Source organism: Nannospalax galili, unplaced genomic scaffold (assembly GCF_000622305.1).
Source record: "Nannospalax galili isolate Female #2095 unplaced genomic scaffold, S.galili_v1.0 scaffold186, whole genome shotgun sequence".
Classification (NCBI taxonomy): Eukaryota; Metazoa; Chordata; class Mammalia; order Rodentia; family Spalacidae; genus Nannospalax; species Nannospalax galili.
This window is the reverse complement of record NW_008358774.1, coordinates 2,219,867-2,239,027: the sequence shown is the minus strand read 5'-3', so window position 1 is coordinate 2,239,027 and position 19,161 is coordinate 2,219,867. Positions and strand designations below refer to the sequence as shown.

Here is a 19,161-nt window from a genome sequence, read left to right as displayed (position 1 = left end):
ATGATTTGAAGTTCATGTGTATTTTTCCATGGTCATATATATATATATATATGTGTGTGTGTATATGTGTATACATATACATACCTGAATTGTAAGTCTACATGTGGTATAATCTATATATTATGTATAAATTACTGTAATTCCTATTGGGACAAAAGTAATATAGTGGGTGTTTCTAAGTAAGTATACATTTGTTAAATTGAACCTGCAGCGCCTGTAGTGGAAGAAAGTAACTTGCTGAGATGCCAGTTGGCAACTTTTCTCAGAAAACTCTGGAAATGGAGAGCTTTCACACGAAGTTCAGTGCCTGGACACCTTTTAACAATAAGTCTTTAAATAAACAGGTAAGTTACATAATCTACAATAAAAACAAGTTTAGTTGGTAAAGTTAAATTTACTGTGATATATTGAATGTTACATTATCATGTCTTTAAAGAAAAATAATTTCATTTTTGAGTCCATTTAAAAAAGTAATAAACCTGGCTTTGTCCCAAGACAGTCTCATCTCACCTCAGACTCTGGCTGCTACCCAGGGTAGTGCTACATCTGCCTCCCCTCTCACGCTGCACCTCCAGGACACATGTGAGCTTAGGTGGTGGAGGAGGGAAATAACGGAGGTGCTTTGGAGAGGTGACAGGGGCTTCTTGATGAAGGTTTCTGTGGGTTTAATTCACTCTTCTGTCCTGTGCCTACTGTGTGATCCCATGTGGCCTGCAGATGCCTATCCCTTTGAAAGGTAATTCAGACAGACTTCTTGAATGGTAGAGCAGTCCCACCAGGTTTTAATGGAGAAAGCAAAGTGGACCCTCAGAGCTCATGTGGGTTCAGCTTCTTTCATGGGAAGGAGAGAGAGGGAGTTGGGGCTAAATCCGGATCTATGGTAAAGATAGTGAATTTGTGTGTGTTTGAATAAGCAGAGCTGGGTTTTGGAGACATTGGTTCATGATTTATGGCCTCCCTAGAGACATAGCTAACAATGGCACTGTGCAACAATTATTGATTTTCAGTTGTATGGGCATCATGAAGACCCAGGACTATGAGCAAAGAAAAGCATATTTAAGTCAAATGATTTTGTTTCCACAATTCAGTGAGTGTGGCCTGTAGACAAAATGAAATGTTCAGATTCTTGCCCTAGGCCACATTAGCCTAGGTGAACACAAGAGCCTGGAATTGTCATTGCCCTTTGTTTACCAGAGGCCCTCCTTGGCCCCTCCATAATTAAATACCCTCTGTTTTTTCCCAATGGCCCACCCAACAAGCCCTGGCTTGCCTATGTCCCTGGGTAAAGACACTTTAAGCTGAAAGGAGAGACCCCTATGGCATATGTGAAAGTGCTTTGTGAACTGTAATGTGCTGTGTAAATATTAGCTGTGAGGTTGTTAGTTGATGGTCTGAAGACTGCTTAGCAACTAAGAACATATGGAAATGTACAGCAAAATCTCATTTTCTTCCCTTCCAGCTCTTTCAGGAAAGAGTGGCTCTCATAAGTCATTGGTTTGACCTCTGGACCAACAAGCAACGGCAAGAATTCTTATTCACGATTTTTTTACGATGCTCTAAATCACAATTAAGGTAAAAACAGCATAATGATGTAATTGTTGATTCTTAAAGAAACCAAAATGTGGTAGAATGTTTATATAATCCTGAAGGATTTTTTTCTTTTTCTTCTATAAAAAATGAGGCAATTGTTATTTTAAGACTTACGAACAGATTTTTCTAGTGCCTGCTTCGTCTTTGAGGCTGAAACAGTGGTTGGGGGACAGGGGGTTGGGGGGTTTACACACCTTCCTGCCATCACGAGCCTGTTTCATTTTGGAAAAAAAAACTTGTCAGTGGCTTCGGTCAGTGCATTTTTAACATTCTCTTGGTTTATTAACTTCTCCTTGGAGCTATTGAACAGACAATATATTCCAGATGGATTTCTGGTACCGATGTAGACATTTCATAAATGATTGTTAAATAATAGATGGATCTGAACAATATAAAGGAAGTGACAACACTATAGTATATTTATGCCTGTACAAGACACAGAGACATTAGGCCAGGATTGCCAATGAATTCCATTCTTATTCTTCCCTTTTCCCCTCTTCTAAAATATTCTAGCGTTGGCAGTGTGACATTTGTTAGAACCCCACCAGGGCAGCAAGGGTTCTGAGCAGGAATTGATACTCTAGGAGTCATTAACTTGTTCTAATTGGGAAGGCCACAGTGATTCTCAGAGTAAGTATCTTAGTATCTTAGCAGAGTAAGTATCAGACTGCAGATCCAACCAGAGCAACCAGTGGCATATTGAACTGCCAGCTAAATGTTAGAAGCAGACTCTCATGAATGAAATTAGAGTTACTCAAGATGTGTGGCTGACCAGCATATTCTAGAGAGCCCCTCAGAGTATCTGGACCTCACTGAAGAACAGAGCTGGACCAATAGCAGTTCCTGAAGGATGGTTTCTCAGGATTCATCCCTAAAGAAGTGACTTTAAGTGGACTCAGGGGGATCTTTAGTAGCTAAAGCCAAAAATTGGGAGTGATAATAGAATGCTGCTTCTTTTTAAAAAAATTTAAAATTTATTATTTAAATATTTTATGTGTATGAGTGTATTGCCTGCATGTATGTAAGTGCACCCATGTCATGCAATGCCTGTGGAGGTCAGGAGAGGGCGTCAGATCCCCTGGAACTGGAGTTACAGATGATTGTTAGTTACCATGTGGGTGCTGGGAGCTGAACCCCCATCCTCTGTAGGAGCAGCCAGTGCTTTTAACCATTGAGCCATCTCTCCAGCTCCAGAATGCTATTTCTGAAGTGCTGTCCTTTGTCCATTAAGTGAGACCCTCATCTAGAGGTCAGAGAGCTGGGGTTTCACCAAGCCTGCAGAGTGGATGCTCGGAAGCAGCTGGTGCTCAGTTCCTACTGTTTGCTTTGTGAAACCCTAGGTACGTCATCAGTTGGGGTCAATTGCTTTCACTGTGACCTGCATGGTCATACTGAGAAGCTAACCTTCAGACTCCTTATGCAGCTATCAAAAAGCATCTGAGAGTTGGGCATGGTCAAATTGGGTTGTTATAGATTGCAACCTGCCTTCCGTTCTTCCCTTCCGTTCTTCCCTCCACCTTTTCCTGCCCTCCACTTGAGACCAGCCATTTCTTCTCTTCTCCATTTGCTGCTGCTATGGGCACAGAGTGGATTGTTAACTGAGGCTTCCTCATGGACTTCTAGGGAAGGAGACAGCTTCCTGGCTGTGTTGAATGAAGTGGCAGACAGTGGCTCTTCAGTCAGGGTCTGAAAATCAGGAAGAAGGTGAATTTCATAATAGTCACTTGCTATGGTTTCTTTTACCCCACTTTGCAGCTTTCCAGAAAAAAAAAATGGATCAAACTTCATATCCATAATCACTTTGTGCATTGTGTTCACCTCATGAATCATAAACCAGGCAATTTCATTTGTAACCACTGGAGGTCATGAGAGTTCTTGTGGTATATTTTGAGGAGGTGATCATAGGTCTGACATTTTGTCCCTGAAAATTGCTCCCTTTGGTACCTGGATTCTTCTTTCTCAGGGATAAGAATGTGGAACCAACCTGTTGAGTAGAGTTTCTTTGCTTTGTTTAACAAAGCCTGTGTTCCCATTGGCATGAGTCATAGTTCTATGTAGCTGTTAACATGCTCTGGGCTGTTGCTTTCATAGTTGTGAGTTTTGGGTTCTAGATTTGGCCTCTGGGCTCATCTTTAATTTATAGGGATGGTTTTTATTGTTGAACATCAATCTGTCTGTTCTCCAAAATCTGGGTTAAATCCTTTTTACACTTTCTCCCCATCTCAGACTTCCATCCCTGGGTGAGTTTAGCTGGCTCTCAGCTGTTTCTAATGGTTCAAAGTGGATTGCTAGCCATAATCCAGTTAGAACGGTGCTCAGTTTCAGGTAGCTGTAGAAGCTAAACTTTCTATTTCTCCAAATCTGGACTTCTCATACAAATGGAATTGGATAATAGGTGATCTTTTGTGACTGGCTTCGTTCATGTATTATAATGTCAAGGTTTATCCATTTTGCAGAGTATTTTAGCACTCTTCTTTTTGTCAAATAATATTCCATTGTGTGGATATGACACATTTTATCAGTTCCTTAGTTGATAGACATGTGGATTGTTTCCCATTTTGACTATTGTAGATAATGCTGCCTCCCATGGACATCTGGGTCCAAATTTTTATAAATGGCTACTTTTACTTTTTCTCTTTGTTTTTATCTATTTTTCTTTAAAATTCAATTTTAGATGAATTTCTAGGTTCTGTGTATTTATCACATTTTATTTATTTATTTATTTGTATAGGCTTGGTCATGCACATGACACAGTGGCGGTCAGAGGTCAGAGGACAACTTGTCAGTGTCTGTCTCTCCTCCCACCATATGGGTCCTAGAGATTGAACTCAGGTTTTCAGGTTTGACACCAAGTACCTTTACATACTGAGTCATTTCTCCTGCCTGTTTATTTCTCTTAAGTATATATTTCAGAGGGCTCAGTGATCAAGTGCTTACCTAGCATGTCTAAGGCTCTGGCTTCAATCCTCAGCACCAGGAAAAAAAAAATGCTATGAAGTTAAGTATATACTCAGGACTTAAATAGCTGAGTCTAACAGTAACAGTATCATCGACTTTAAATTATCCAGTGTTTCTTTTAATCCTGTCTCCCCCCTCATAATTGTAAATAAACTTAATAAAGAAGAGAAATAAGCATTATTTGAATCCCTAACCCTTTATGTATACATGCCTCTGTATTTGTAGAACATTTCTTTTTCTCATGACAGAGGCCATTGTTTGAAATGGTTTATTTTATAATTTCCAGATAACTTTGTTTTAATCCAGATAGTTACATTTATAAACTCGGCATTTCAATATCATAAGATATGTTGTCACAGTTTCTTTGAAACCTTCTCCCTAATCTCCATGAGATATATTTAAACATCTAAAACTTAATATTCTGGATTGTTAAGTTTTTGGATGATCTTAAATGGAATTTTGTGATAGCTAAGACATATTTTACAAGTTCAGCTTCTCAGATTCTCCTTCTGGCAAATCCTCTTCTTATTGCAAATGTCCCCTCTGCTAGGAGCCCTCTCTGCTCATTGGTCCTGAATTTCCCCACATTTTCTCCAGGACATTACACTCCTGTGTCATGGTTCCTACTGGTGGCTTCATTCTCCCACCTGACTAAACTGACCTTTGAAGGAAACTGCTGTTTGTGACTGTCACACTTGGAGAAACCTCTGAGGACTTTGAATCTCTCTCCTTGTCCCACTGGTGGAACCGGTTTTAAATTGCTTCTGTCTGGCTGCCAGCATTTGCCTTCCTACAAAGGCCTTTCATTTCCAGCTAGAGCTGTTTAAACCTGTAGCTTACCTGGGTGGGTGGGGCAACATTCATGCAATTGCATTCCCGAGGCGAGAGAGAGAGAGAGAGAGAGAGAGAGAGAGAGAGAAAGGAGGAGGGGGAGGAGGAAGAGGAGGAAGAGGAAGAGGAGGAAGAGGAAGAGGAGGAAGAGGAAGAGGAGGAGAAAAAAGAGAGGGAAGGAGAGGGGAGAGGAGAGTCAGGAACAGGAACAGCCCAGGGGAAATCAGCTTATGAGAGATCATCTCTCATCATTTGCCTCCATCAGAGCAGGCTGGACATGGGGATGGGCAGGAAAATGTGTATGCATCCCTGTATATGTAAGAGAGAACACCCCATGCCCACTCCAGTACATTCATCCATCCTTTCTATGGGACCTGCAAAAGTTCAGGTGAGGAAATTTCTCAGCTAGGGTCTGTTGAGAAAGGCAGAGAGAGACACACAGAGAGAGAGAAGCCCAGAAGCTATTATATTGAGGGAGGGCAGGGTAGTGGGCACACTAAGTAAGTTCATGGACTTGAACTTCTCAGTTCTCCTTTGTGAATGGTGCTTTCTGCCGTTTAAAGTTTCTTTAAGGCACTTAGAACCACTTCACATGATGATATTATATACAGTACCTTGTGTATCTAAACCACTTTTATACATTTAAGAAATAGCCTCGAGTAGTATCTCAGATGTACAAAGGAGTGTGGGACAGAGATCAGAAATGGGGAAGGAAGAAAGGCAGGAGAGTTCCTTTTTGCCATCTCCTCCCAGTCTCTGCCTGAGGTCACGTACTTGATTATCTGCCTGCCCATATCATTCTGTGTTCTTCATTTTTGTTCTGATGGAAACCTTGGCTTTTCCCAGGTAGTCAAGGCTTGAGGAGTCCTGGTTACCTCACACGTAAGAGCCTGAGGGCCAAGAGCGCTTGGGGACTGAATTCATCATGAGATTTATATCCCTGAGGGTATCTGGAGGAGGAGACATGAGGACAGTAACTATGCTAGGACATAATATGATTGTCTTCCAAGAGCTTCTGGAGTGTGTTCTTCAACCTTAAAGGAACTTTAAAGGGGACTAAGGAAAGAGTGCATGCTCTCTCCCACCCTGCTAGCCTAGGGTCTCTTTTGTATGAAGATGAATGTTTGATGCAGTTAGACTTTGGGAAACCATTTCAGGAGACAAGACTGAGGACCAGAGTCTGAGGATGGCTAGGTGGAAAGATAGAAAGATAAGATAGAAAATCCTGGACCCATGATGACATCATCCACTCTTTGAACCTGAAGATGCCCTTGTTTGACGGTGGTCCAATATAATCTTTCTATTTAATGGTCATTTCTCTGGTCATCTTAACTCTCCAGAATGTAGCTGAGGGAACAGGAAAAAGCATTTAACAGTTGAACAGAGATGAGCGAGCCCATCAGACCCACACACATAGTCTAGTTAATCAGAATTATAGGCACTCCTGAGACCACCATGCATCTATTGTGCTTGACTTCAGTATCAGAATCTACCTCTTCCTCTAGCGACCTCTTCCTTCTAGCAACAAGAAGTCAAGTTCACACATATTGACAAGTAGGGCCCATCGGAATCATCCAGAGTTTGTAAAACACAGATTATGAGTCTTGATAGAGCCTTTGGCTAAGTTTCCTGAAATGGGATAGAGGAAACTGTTCTTACTGAGTTCCCAGCGATCTTGGGATGGCCCAAGGCTCCTTCTACCCCTTGATCCTCTTCCTGGAGGCAGGAACACTGGCTGTGCAGGCTGTCCTGTTCTCTAAGTGCCTTTTTCTTCTTACACTTGAGATGCTACTTAGTGGTTTTAGACTATGTTTCATGTTAGCCCTAAGTTTTATGGGCCTAGTTAAGGAGACATTTTACTTTCACATAACTGAAAATTCCAGAGGCAGGTCTGGTTGCAGTTGAAGTTTGTTCCAGGGGTTCAATAATAAAACTGACGACTTGTTTCTCTTTCTCCCTGTTCTGCCTTCTCTGCCTTCAACAATCATGACTTAAAAAAAATTGTTTTTATTTTATGTGTATGAGTGTATTGCCTGCATGTATGTAAGTGCACCCATGTTGTGCAGTACTCATGGAGGTCAGAAGAGGGCATCAGATCCCCTGGAACTGGAGTTATGGATGGTTGTTAGCCACCACATGGGTGCTGGGAATCAAATCCGGGCCTTCTGAAAGAGAAACCAGTGCTCTTATCTCAGGCTAGCCTCAAATACGTAACAAGGATGACTGGACTCCTGATTTTCTTGCCTCCTGAGTGCTGAGATTACAGTATGTGCCACCATACACAGTATATGTGGTGGTGGGGATCAAACCCTGGGCTTCATGCATGCTGGGCATGCCACTCTACCAAACCGAGCCACACTCCTAGGCCAGGACAGCTTCTGACTAACTGCTGTGGTAGGGAGATTGAGCACATGAAATGACTTAGCCTTGATCATATGCGACTTAGAGCTCCTATGGGTGCCTGTGAACCACCAAATAGAAATCCAGGTCATTTCACCTAAAGGATATGTAAATGATGGGTAGCAAAAGTTAAAATTTCTTCACTTAGCATTCAACAAATATTGGCTGAGTGCCCACTATGCACAGATCTGGGTGTGTGTGGTTCAACAGTGAACAAGGCATAAAAATTCCTGCTGTTCAGATTTTAGCTCCCTGTTCAGTGATCCCCATCCTGACTGCTTTTTGACTCACTGGTTCCCCAAGTTCACTGGTTCCCCCCATTGTTTCCTGTCAGTCTGCCCTGTCCTTGATGCTGAGTGGCTACCTTGCTTAAAGGCCATCACTTCAATAACCTAGACTCCAGTTCTCTTAAGCTCCTTGCTTCAGCTTTTTCTCACACTCACCTTCCAAAGCCCTAGTCTTTGCCAATCCAGCTTCTTGAGTTCCCCCATGGGCACAGTATTCACAGAGAGTTAGTAGACCAAGCTGCCAGCAAAGATGATGATATATTATACATTTTTATTATACATTTTCTACATATACCAGCCTGGCTTCAGACACAATCTTCCTGCCTCAGTCTCTCAGGTGATGTGGCTATAGGCATGTGCTACCATGCCCAGGTATAAATGATCTTTTTCTTTACTTTATTTTGGAAATTTTCAAGCTTCATCAAAACTATGTGAACAGGGCTCAAGAGATGGGTCAACAGTTAAGAGCACTTGCTGCTTTTGTAGAGGATCTAGGTTTAATTCTCAGTACCCACATGGTGGCTCACAACTACCTGTAACTCCAGTCCCAGGGGATCTGATGCCCTCTTCTGGCCTCTATGGGCACCAAGTACACATGCAGACATGTAGGCAAACACTCATATACATAAATCTTAAGACAATAGGAACACAACTATAAGAATAATACACTGAATCCCCATATTATCAACATACTTTTTTTGACAATGTTAAACTATTGGTCCTTATTATTATGAATTTTCCCAACATTTCACACCTAGATAAGATAGATTGTTTTAAATCAAACACTGGACATGTCACTGTATACGTTAATATTCTAATATATCTTTTTAAAAATGATTTTTAAAAAATCTCATCACAGGCTGGGCTGGCACACACCTTTAATCTTAGCACTTGGGGGGTAGAGGCAGGAAGATCTCTGTGAGACTGAGGCCAGTCTTGTCTACATAGCAAGTTCCAGGCCAGCTGGGGCAACAGGGAGAACCTGTCTCAAAACAAAAACAAAAACAAAACAAAAACAAAAAAATTAAAAAAAAAGTTTTCAGGGGCTGGAGCAATGGCTCAGTGGTTAAGAGCACTGGCTGCTCTTGTAGAAGACATAGTTTGAATCCCAGCACCCACGTGGCAGCTAATAACCATCCATAACTCCAGTTCCAGGGGATCTGATGCCCTCTCTGTCTTCCATGAGTACTGCACAACATGGGTGCACGTACATACATGTAGGTAATACACTCGTACACATAGAAATAAAACTAAATAAATAAAAATCAAAAAAGAGGGCCAGGCATGGTGGCACACACTTTTAATCCCAGCACTTGGAAGGTGGAGGCAGAGGCAGGTGGATCTCTGTGAGTTCAAGGCGGGCCTGGTCTACCTAGTGAGTTCCAGGACAGCTGGGGCTACAGGGAGACCCTGTCTCAAAAAAAGACAAAAACATTTTTTTCTAATTAAAAAAAATTTTCATCACAAATCCATCATTACCTTGACAAAATTAATAAATCGTGGGGCTGGATAGATGGCTCAATGGTTAAGAGCACTGTACTGGTTGCTCTTGCAAAGGACTCAGGCTGGGTTCCCAGCAGTCACATGGCAACTAATAACCATCTGTAATTCCAGTTCCAGGGGACCGGAGACTATCTTCTGACCTCTCAGGGCATTGTACAACACAAGTGCACTTCCATACATGCAGGCAATACATTCATATACATAAAATAAAAATAATAAGTAAAATATTTTTTTAAAAATTAGTAAACCACCGGGCATGGTGGTGCACGCCTTTAATCCCAGCACTCGGGAGGCAGAGGCAGGAAGATCTCTGTGAGTTCAAGGCCAGCCTGGTCTACATAGCGAGTTCCAGGACAGCTGGGGCTACAGGGAGACCCTGTCTCAAAAAGACAAAAAATAAAAAAAATTAATAAACCACCCATCACTACGTACCTAGTCATAGTTTAAATTTCCTCAAAGTTTTTATAAATTCTTATTTCCAAAGTAATTTGCTTGGCTGGGCAAGATGGTTCAGCAGGTAAAGGTGTTTGCCAAGAACCCCTGGGACCCATATGGTGGAAGGAGAAAATTGATTCCTGAAAGTTGTCTTCTGACCTTCATGGCACATGCATACCCTTATGTATATACACAGATACAAACACAAATAAAACAAATAAATGGAATTTTAAAACGTAATTTGTTGATTTCAGCGTGGTACTACACGCCTGTAAACCCAGTAGTCAGGAAGTTGAAGCAGGGGATAACCACATGTTCAAGGCCAATCTAGGCTACATAGTAAGACACTTTTTCAAAAAAAAAGTTTTAAAGATTTTAAATTTTATGTGTAGGAGTGTATTGCCTGCAAGTATGTAAGTGCACCCATGCATGCAATTCTCACGAAGGCCAAAAGAGGGCACTAGAGTCCTGAACTGGAGTTACGAATAGTTGTCAGCCACCATGTGGATACTGGGACCTGAACCCAGGTCTTTGACTGCTGCGTTATCTTTCCAGCTCCTCAAAAATTGTTTTACAAGTTTTAAAAAATGTTATTTTGGGGGCTGGAGAGATGCCTCAGTGGTTAAGAGCACTGACTGCTCTTGCAGAGGACCAGGGTCCGATTCCCAGCACCCACATGGTGGCTACTGACCGTCCTTACCTCCAGTTCCATGGGAATCTGAAGCCCTCTTCTGACCTCTGCAGCTTGCACAACAGAGGTGCACTCACATACATGCAGGCAATACACTCATACACATAAAATAAAAACGATAAATAAAATATTTTTTAAATGTTATTTTTAAGCTGCATTCTCACCATATATTTGTTCTGAACAGGACTACAATAAGCTTAATCCATTGCAGTGGATTTAAATATGACTCCTAATTTCTTAAATGTAGAGGTCCCCTCCCTCACTGTTTCCTTTTGTCAAGTTTCCTACCATTTGCCTGTTATTGATTGTACCCTTCTGTCTCCTGTGGTTCCTGAAAATTAGAGGAGTTTGGGCCTAATCAGATTGAGGTTTGATTGTTTGATAAGAAAATCTGATAAATAGTCTCACATTTCTGTTTCTGGAGTAGATGGTGTTTAGGTGTTTCTCCTGGGGTTGTGAGCTGAGTTTCTTCCCATGGGTTTATTATGTCATTAAGAGTAGCACTATGCTGAGTGTGTCAGTGCTTTCTGCTTACTAGTTGAAATACTTCTAAAGGGAAGCTTCTTGTCACTGATGATTGGCTTTCTCCTGGTGCACTGGTCACACAGGAAAGGTAGTCATTGATATTACTCAGAAACCTCCTAGACAAAACTTTGGGTTTCTATCATTCTCCATAGTTGACTATTGAGTTCTTTGTAGTATGATGAACACACACATTTATTTATTTATTGTTTTGGGGGGCTGGAGAGATAGCTCAGCAGTTAAGAACACTGTTCTTGCAGAAGGCCTAGGTTCAAATCCCAGCACTCACATGGCAGCTAACAACTGTTCGTAACTCCAATTCCAGGGGATCCGACAGCCTCTTCTGTCCTTCTCGGGCATTGCACAATGCAGGTGCACTTACCTACACACAGGCAATACATGCATATATATAAAAAATAAAAATAAAAAATAAAACTTTATTTTAGAGTTTTAAATTTTAAATTAAAGTAATAATTTGTTACTTTTATTTTATGTGTGTGGGTCTATTGCCTGCATGTGGGTAAGTGCACCCATGTCGTGCAATGCCCGCGGAGGACATAAGAGGTCATCGGATCCCTTGGAACTGGAGTTACGGACAGTTGTTAGCTGCCATGTGGATGCTGGGATTTGAACCTGGGTCTTCTGCAAGACCAACCAGTGTTATTAACTGCTGAACCATCTCTCCAGCCCCAAACACACACAGTTTTATTATGAACTTTTTATTTTTTGAGAGAGGATCTCCCTGTAGCCCCTGTTGGCCCAGAACTTGCTATGTAGACCAGGCTGACATTGATCCACCTGCCTCTACCTCCCAAGTACTGGGATTAAAAGCATGCGCCCCATGCCTGGCTGAACTTAAATATTTGATGACTCAATTTCAGTTTTTGTTTGTTTTGTTGGTTGTTTTTTGTTGTTGTTGTTTTGTTTTGAGACAGGGTCTCAATATATAGCCCTGGCTGACCTGGAGCTCAGTATGTTGATCAGGGTGACTTCAAACTCCTGTGTGATCTTCCTGTCTCTGCCTCCTAAGTGCTGGAATTACAGGTACACACCAACATACCTGGCAATTTTAATGATTTTTCATAAGAAAATTGTTCTGTCATTGGCTGGTAGAGCCTCTTCAAGATAAATCCATTTCTTTTGATATCTTTTGGTAATAGCCCTTTCTCTGTGGTATGGCAAAAGGCTCCAGGCTAATCTAGATCGTCTGCCTCAGGCTCAAGGGTCTTTGCTTCTGGGAGCTCTAGGGACTTTTGGTGGGAGGTGTTGTTTGGAGATAGGCACATCTGATGGAGCACACAAATCACTGTCTTCATTGCACACAATTTCTAGGAATTTCTAATAGAACTAGAAAATCACTTAAAAAATAATCATAGTCCATGATGTGCTCAGATCTATACTCCCAGCTCAAATTCAAGTCCACAATTTTTTTTTCTCTTTTTTTAATTTAAATTTTTTTTAGAAGAAGCATTTTCATTACAACTTTAACATACTCATTAACAGTTTTCAGAGCAAAGATACATCTCTTTCAAAAGTGGCTATAAAATTTTTAGGTTTACAGTTGAATTATTACAGTTATACAATATTGTACTCAGTATAAACCCTATAAGACATAAATTAAATGATGTTTTAACCTTTAAAAAGATCTCCATTTCATTTTAAAATATACTGTTTCTTACAGAAAGACTCATTTTTTTTGCTCTCAACACTTAGATGTTTGCACATGCATCTCTAATCTCTATGTATCTGATTATTGCTAGTCACAGTTGGTTACTTTCTGAGTGGCACCTGTGTATGTCTATAAAGTCATTGGGTAGATTTCAATGGTAATGTTTATCACCTCTACTAATTAATGTGACATAAATTTTTATGCTTCCTCCTCAAATATAATTCATTTAATTTGTTGATTTGTGTGTGTGTGTGTGTGTGTGTGTGTGTGTGTGTGTAGATCACACAAAACATCCCAAACCATCTTATTCAACTGTACACCCACTTCCCATATGGCACCCTCCCATAGCCTCCCTCCCCCGACTTATACTCTGTTATCCCTGCTACCGTCTGCTGTGATGTCACCACCCCCAGCTGTTCCCCACTACTTGGCCATCTGGTGAATCTAGTCAGCTGATCTGGAAGTTTTTGTTTTAGGAAGGTCAGTTGTTCCTCATCTAGCAGCAATTGGTTGTCAATATTCCTTTAGACAAGATTGGGTTCTGCTGTTTATTTTCCCAGTTCTATGGTCTTTTTATGGTATCACACAATTCCTGCATATTCCATTCTTGAGATTTCTTAAATTTTTCATAATCTTTGCTTGAGTGGTCTAGTTTGTCCACTTTATCTTCTGTTTTCCATTTCATTCATCCTATTGGTGAGGCTTTCTCTTGTCGTTTCTAATTGGCTTACTGAGTGTTTCTGAGTGTTTCACTTCCTTCTTCATTTCAGCCTGAGTAGTCTTCAATATTTCTAGCTCTTTTCTGAATTCATTCGGAAGTTTATCTCTATCTTCCTTCAGTTCTTTGATTTCTTTGTGTGTTCCTTAAGTTCACTGAATTCTTTTATCATGTTTATAATTGTTCTTTTGAGTTCCATGTCCTGCATTTTCTCTAGGGGGTTCTCATTATACTCCTCTAGAGGACTATTGGTATTTGGCATATTTTGGATTTTCGTGTTATTATTTTTTCTCTGTGACTTTGACATGTAAATTTCGTTTGTAGTTTCTGATTCTCATGTGAGACTCAAGCCTTCAAGTTTAGGTCTGCTTCTTTTTGTAAACTTTATGTGCCTTTGTGGTTTATTTTTTGGGCATGAAAAGCTGGTTTGTCTAAGCTTCCCGTTCTCTCTTTTGATTTTATATTGGAGTGGCCAGATTGCATTTGTCTTCAGGAGTTCCCACAGAGGCCCAAGTCAGATGAGGATCAGATGCTCTCAGGATTTCTCCTAAGGTCTGGATCCCTCCAGGAAAGATGTTGTCCTCAGGAATTTTGGGGTTGGACTGGCCTGGGAGCCTGGTCCAGGAAAGATGCTGGTCTTGGGCAGCTGGTGGCCGTGTCGCCCAGAGATGCAAAGGAAGATGGGGGTGGGAAGAGGCCCCAAGGGCTCCTGGGGAGTGCAGGGAGGAGCTGGGTTGGTCTGGATGCAAAGGATCAGGAAGCCGAGAGGTCAGCCCTGGTGTCCAGGAAAGAGGGGGGTGGGTTGTGCAGCCCAGGGAAGCGGAGGGAGGTGAGGGCAGGACCAGGCCCAGAGGGCTCCTGGGGACCTAGAGAAGGAACTGGGTTGGTCTGGATGCAAAGGATCAGGAAGCAGTGATGGTTCCCCTGGTGTCTGGGGTACCAGGACAGGAATGGGACAGTACCCAGGCTAGGAGGATAGACGGGTGGGGGAGATGGGAGGGTGAATGAGGCTGGGGGAGTCAAGGCGTGGAGGGGCTCTGGACTTACCCAGGAGAGAGGCCAGAGGGTTGTGCAGGCCCAGGGAAGCAGAGCGAGGTCAAGTACACAAAATTTTTACTTAACCTTTCAGATTGCATCTGTATTTCCTTTTCTCACCCAGGAAATTTTGGTTCTCAGTGACATCAGTATAACTACTTCTTTTTCTTTGTTCTATAATAAAATAATGTATGTATAACACTCCCAGAATAACCAAGCCAACATGACCACACATAATATAGCTACTGAAGTTTATTACATCTTTTTTCAAAATTAACAGTTCTTTTTGTCTTTACGGTATATCACATTTAGTCAAATTTCTCTGTTTAGAAACTGAAGTAATTTCTACCTATAGTTACACAATGAAATTCACACACAATATAGCCTGTTTAATTTTTAGTTTTGAATTTTAGAGATTTCATTTATCAAATCCGATTTTTTATTTTGGTGTGTATGTGTATGTGCGTCTATGTGAATGTATGCCACATCTGTATGTGAGTCCTCAAGGCCACAAGAGGGCATCAGATTGCCTGAAGCTGGAGTTACAGGTGGTTGAGAGCCCCTACCATGTTTGCTAGGAACTAAACCCCAGCCCTCTGGAAGGGCGGCAAGTGCTCTTAACTGCTGAGCCGTCTCTCTAGCCCCATTGTTTGATAATTAGGTAAAAGATACATGATCAGAGGAGTCAAACCTAGAAACTACAATACAGCCAGAAAAATCTAACTCTTCTGTGTTGTCTACTCTGTGCCCTTACTCTAGCTCTTTCTGCAACAAAGGTCAGCAATCTCCTTCTGTGAGCCAGAGAGTATAGGCAAACATTTTCTTAATCAGAAAATCCAAAATTTTCAAAAGTCCAAAGATTTTTTTTAAAAAAGATTATTTTTTATTTTCAAATTATGTATACATGTGTGTGTCTGTGTGTAGGTTTTTGCACATGAGTAAAGTGCCCACAGAAGCCAGAAGAGGGTGTTAGATTTCCTGGAGCTGGAGTTACAGGAGGTTATGAACCACCCAAGTGGGTGCTAGGAACTTGGGTGCTCTATAAGATCAGTACAGGCTCTTAACTGCGGAGTCATCTCTTTAGTCCCCAAAGTGTTAAGTTTTTTGAGTGTTATGACACCACACATGGAACTTTCTATACTATGAAACTGTTTTATACATAAAATTATTTACAATATTATATGAAATTAACTTCAGACTATGTGTACAAGTTGCACATGAAATAAAAGCAAGTTTCTTGCTTAGTTTGGGTCAAATCCCTAAGGTATTTCATTATGCAACATATGCAAACATTCCAAAATCTTAAAAATAATCCAAGATTCAACATACTTATGGTCCTAAGCATTTCAGTTAAGGACTATTCTACCTGTGAATATTTTGGGCTTTGTGGGTCATAGAATCTCCACTGGAGACAGTGTCATGCCAGAGGCGATGTGTAAATGAATGGATGTGGGTGAGTTTCATTGAAATTTCACACACACAAATAGGAAGCATCACCCACTGTGCCGGATAGCTTCAGTTATCAACTTGACAGACCTGGGTAGAAGGAACCTCAGGTGAGTCATTTCCTCCATCGGAATGGCCTGCAGCCATGTCTGTGAGGCATTTTCTTGATTGTTGATGATGTGAGAGGGCCCAGCCCACTGTGGGTGGTGCCACTCCTGGGCAGGTGGTCATGTGTTGCTTAAGAATGCAGACTGAGCCGGGCTTGGTGGTGCATGCCTGTAGTCCCAGCACTTGGGAGGCAGAGGCAGGTGGATCTCTGTGAGATCAAGGCCAGCCTGGTCTACATAGTGAGTTCCAGGCCAGCTGGGGCTGCAGAGGAACCCTGTCTCAAAAAGACAAAAAAACAAAAAAACAAAAAAAAAAAAAGCAGACTGAGCATGGACCAGAGGAGCAAACCAGTAAGCAGTGTTCCTCCATGGTCTGCGCTTCAGCTTCTGTCTCTAGATTTCAGCCTTGAGTTCCAACCCTGATTTTCCTCAGTGATGAACTGTGACCTGGGAGATATAAGAAAATAAGCCATTTCCTCCCCAACTAAGTTTTGGTTAGTGTTTTGTTTTTGAAAAATCACAGCAATAGAAAGCTAACTAGAGCATTCCCTAAACCCAAATCAGAAAACAAAACAAAATCAACAAGTGACAGCAACCACACACACAAAATGTACAAAACAAAACAAAAAACCCACCCAACTTAAATAGAGTTCCAGGACCATACCTCTCCTTTACAGTTAGGTATACTGTCTGCCCCTAGGTTCTCAGTTCCAGTTTTCTCTACCTGGTTTATATCCTTATAAGTACTTATGGCTGAACTCAAAGGACATTGGCCTCTCTTACCTGATAACCCTCCAGTGCTCAGTAATATCAAGTACTTGCTCCTTGAAACTCTTCCTGTAGACTCCATGATGTCACACTTCTGGTTTTCTGCTTCTTGGTCCTCTCCTCTCTGTATTCTTTGCATAAAATGCTAAAAAACATTAAGGGGCTGGAGAGGTGGCTCAGTGGTTAAGAGCACTGGCTGCTCTTGCAGAGGACCCAGGTTCGATTCCCAGAACCCACATGGCAGCAAACAATCATCCATAACTCCAGTTCCAGGGAATCTGATTCTCTCTTCTGACCTCCTTGGGCAGTGCATGACATGGGTGCACTTACATACATGCAGGCACATAAAATTGAAAAAAAAAATTTTTAAGAAGTGCTAAAGAATATTAAAAAGTTAAGCAAACACTAAGTGATTAAGTATAGACATTCCTCCAGTCTGTTTTAGTCTTGCTTCTTTTTTTAATTCAATTTTTTCTAGATCCTTTAATCCATATCCATGGATTTTATTTAACATTTCTATATCAGTGATCAGGCAGATTTTATCTCTGGTCCAGGTATCTCCTAGTCATATATTCAACTGTTTATGTGATATTTCTTTTTAGGTATCTTGAATATACCTCTCAAAACCAACCTGCCTAAAAATGTTCTTTTTACAGGCAAAACTTGACCATCTTCTCTTTTAATAGTTGATACCACCAGTCACTCTGAAAAGTTAGGAACCCAGTACTCTTTATCCTTTAACATGGCCCCCAAGACAGCAGGGATATGACTCTAGCCCAGTACTTCACTTTTATTATGATGATGATGATGATGATGATGATGATGGTGATGATGATGATGATGGTGATGATGTACGCATGTGCTCATGGAGGCTGGAGGAAGCCATCTATTGTTCTGTTGTATCACTCTCAACTTTATTCATTTGAGACAAGGTCTCTTACGGAACCTGGAGCTGGCAACCAGCAAGCCCTAGTGATCCTCTTGTGTCTGCCTCCCATGGTGCTGGGATTATAGTTGTGCATGCAGCCATGACCAGCTTTTTACGAGGACGCTGGGACCCAAACTCAGATTCTCAAGCTTTTGCAGCAAACCACGAACACCATCTCTCTAGCCCCTCAGCTTTACTTCTTTTTGTTAAAATTTTTTTTATTGATTTTTGAAATTTTCATACAATGTATTTTGATCATATTCAGACCCCTCCCCTATCTTCACCCCTACCTTACTATCCCCTCCTCGATTTCATGTCCTCTATTGTATATCATTAAGGCCTATTGAATCTAATTTGTGTCTCTAAATGCTCTTCAGTCTGGGTCCATCCTCTGGAGCCTGGTCAACAAACCCAGTGTCACACCCTTAAAGAACACTGACTCTCCCTCTCCCAGTAGCTATCAGTTGCCAATAACTCCTTAGCTATGGTTTGGGCTTCTTGCCCCCCTCTCCCCCTCCATGCTGGGATTTTGTCTGGCTTGAGGTTGCATAGGTCTTGTGCATGCTGTCATAATTGCTGTGAGTTCATATGAGTAACTTCCCTGATGTCTGGAAAACACCGTTTCCTTTTATTCATCCACCATGTGTGACTTTTACAATCTTTCTGCCTTTTCTTCTGCAATGATTCTTGAGCCTTGGGAGGAGAGGGTGTGATATACGTGTCCTATTCAGGACTAAGCATTTTGCAGGCTCTTATTCTCTACATGTTGACCAGTTGTGATCTCTGTATTAATTGCTATCTGCTGCAAAGAAAAAGCTTCTCTGTGAGAGCTGAGAGATGCACTAATCTGTCACTAATCTGTGGATATAACAGTAAGTCATTAGGAGTTGATTTAATACAATATCCATTAGCAGAAAAATAGTAGTAGGTTCTCCCCTACGGCCTACTTTTTTTTTTCTTTTTGAGACAGAGTCTCCCTGTAGCCCCATCTGTCCTGACACTTGCTATGTAGACAAGGCTGGCCTTCATCTCACAGAGATTGAAGGCGTGCACCACCTTGCCAACTTACAGATGACTTCTTTAATTTTTATTTTTTATTTTGTTTGTTTATTTATTTATTTTATCTGGCCTTCATCTCACAGAGATTGAAGGCGTGCACCACCTTGCCAACTTACAGATGACTTCTTTAATTTTTATTTTTTATTTTGTTTGTTTATTTATTTATTTTATTTTTTTTCCCATAGGAGTTCTTTTTTTTGATGTTAAAGTAATT

At 41.2% G+C, this 19,161-nt stretch overlaps 1 protein-coding gene across 1 annotated transcript in view; it reads left to right on the top strand.

Annotated features, from left to right (window-relative positions):
• The first annotated feature begins 242 nt into the window (after nt 1–242).
• The window catches only part of Ect2l (epithelial cell transforming 2 like), a 92,631-nt gene continuing 73,712 nt past the window's right edge, over nt 243–19,161 (top strand). The window contains exons 1-2 of the mRNA XM_017795353.2: nt 243–344; nt 1,460–1,572. Of these exons, the coding sequence (XP_017650842.1) occupies nt 243–344; nt 1,460–1,572 (215 nt within the window). The remainder of the gene's footprint in view (nt 345–1,459; nt 1,573–19,161) is intronic.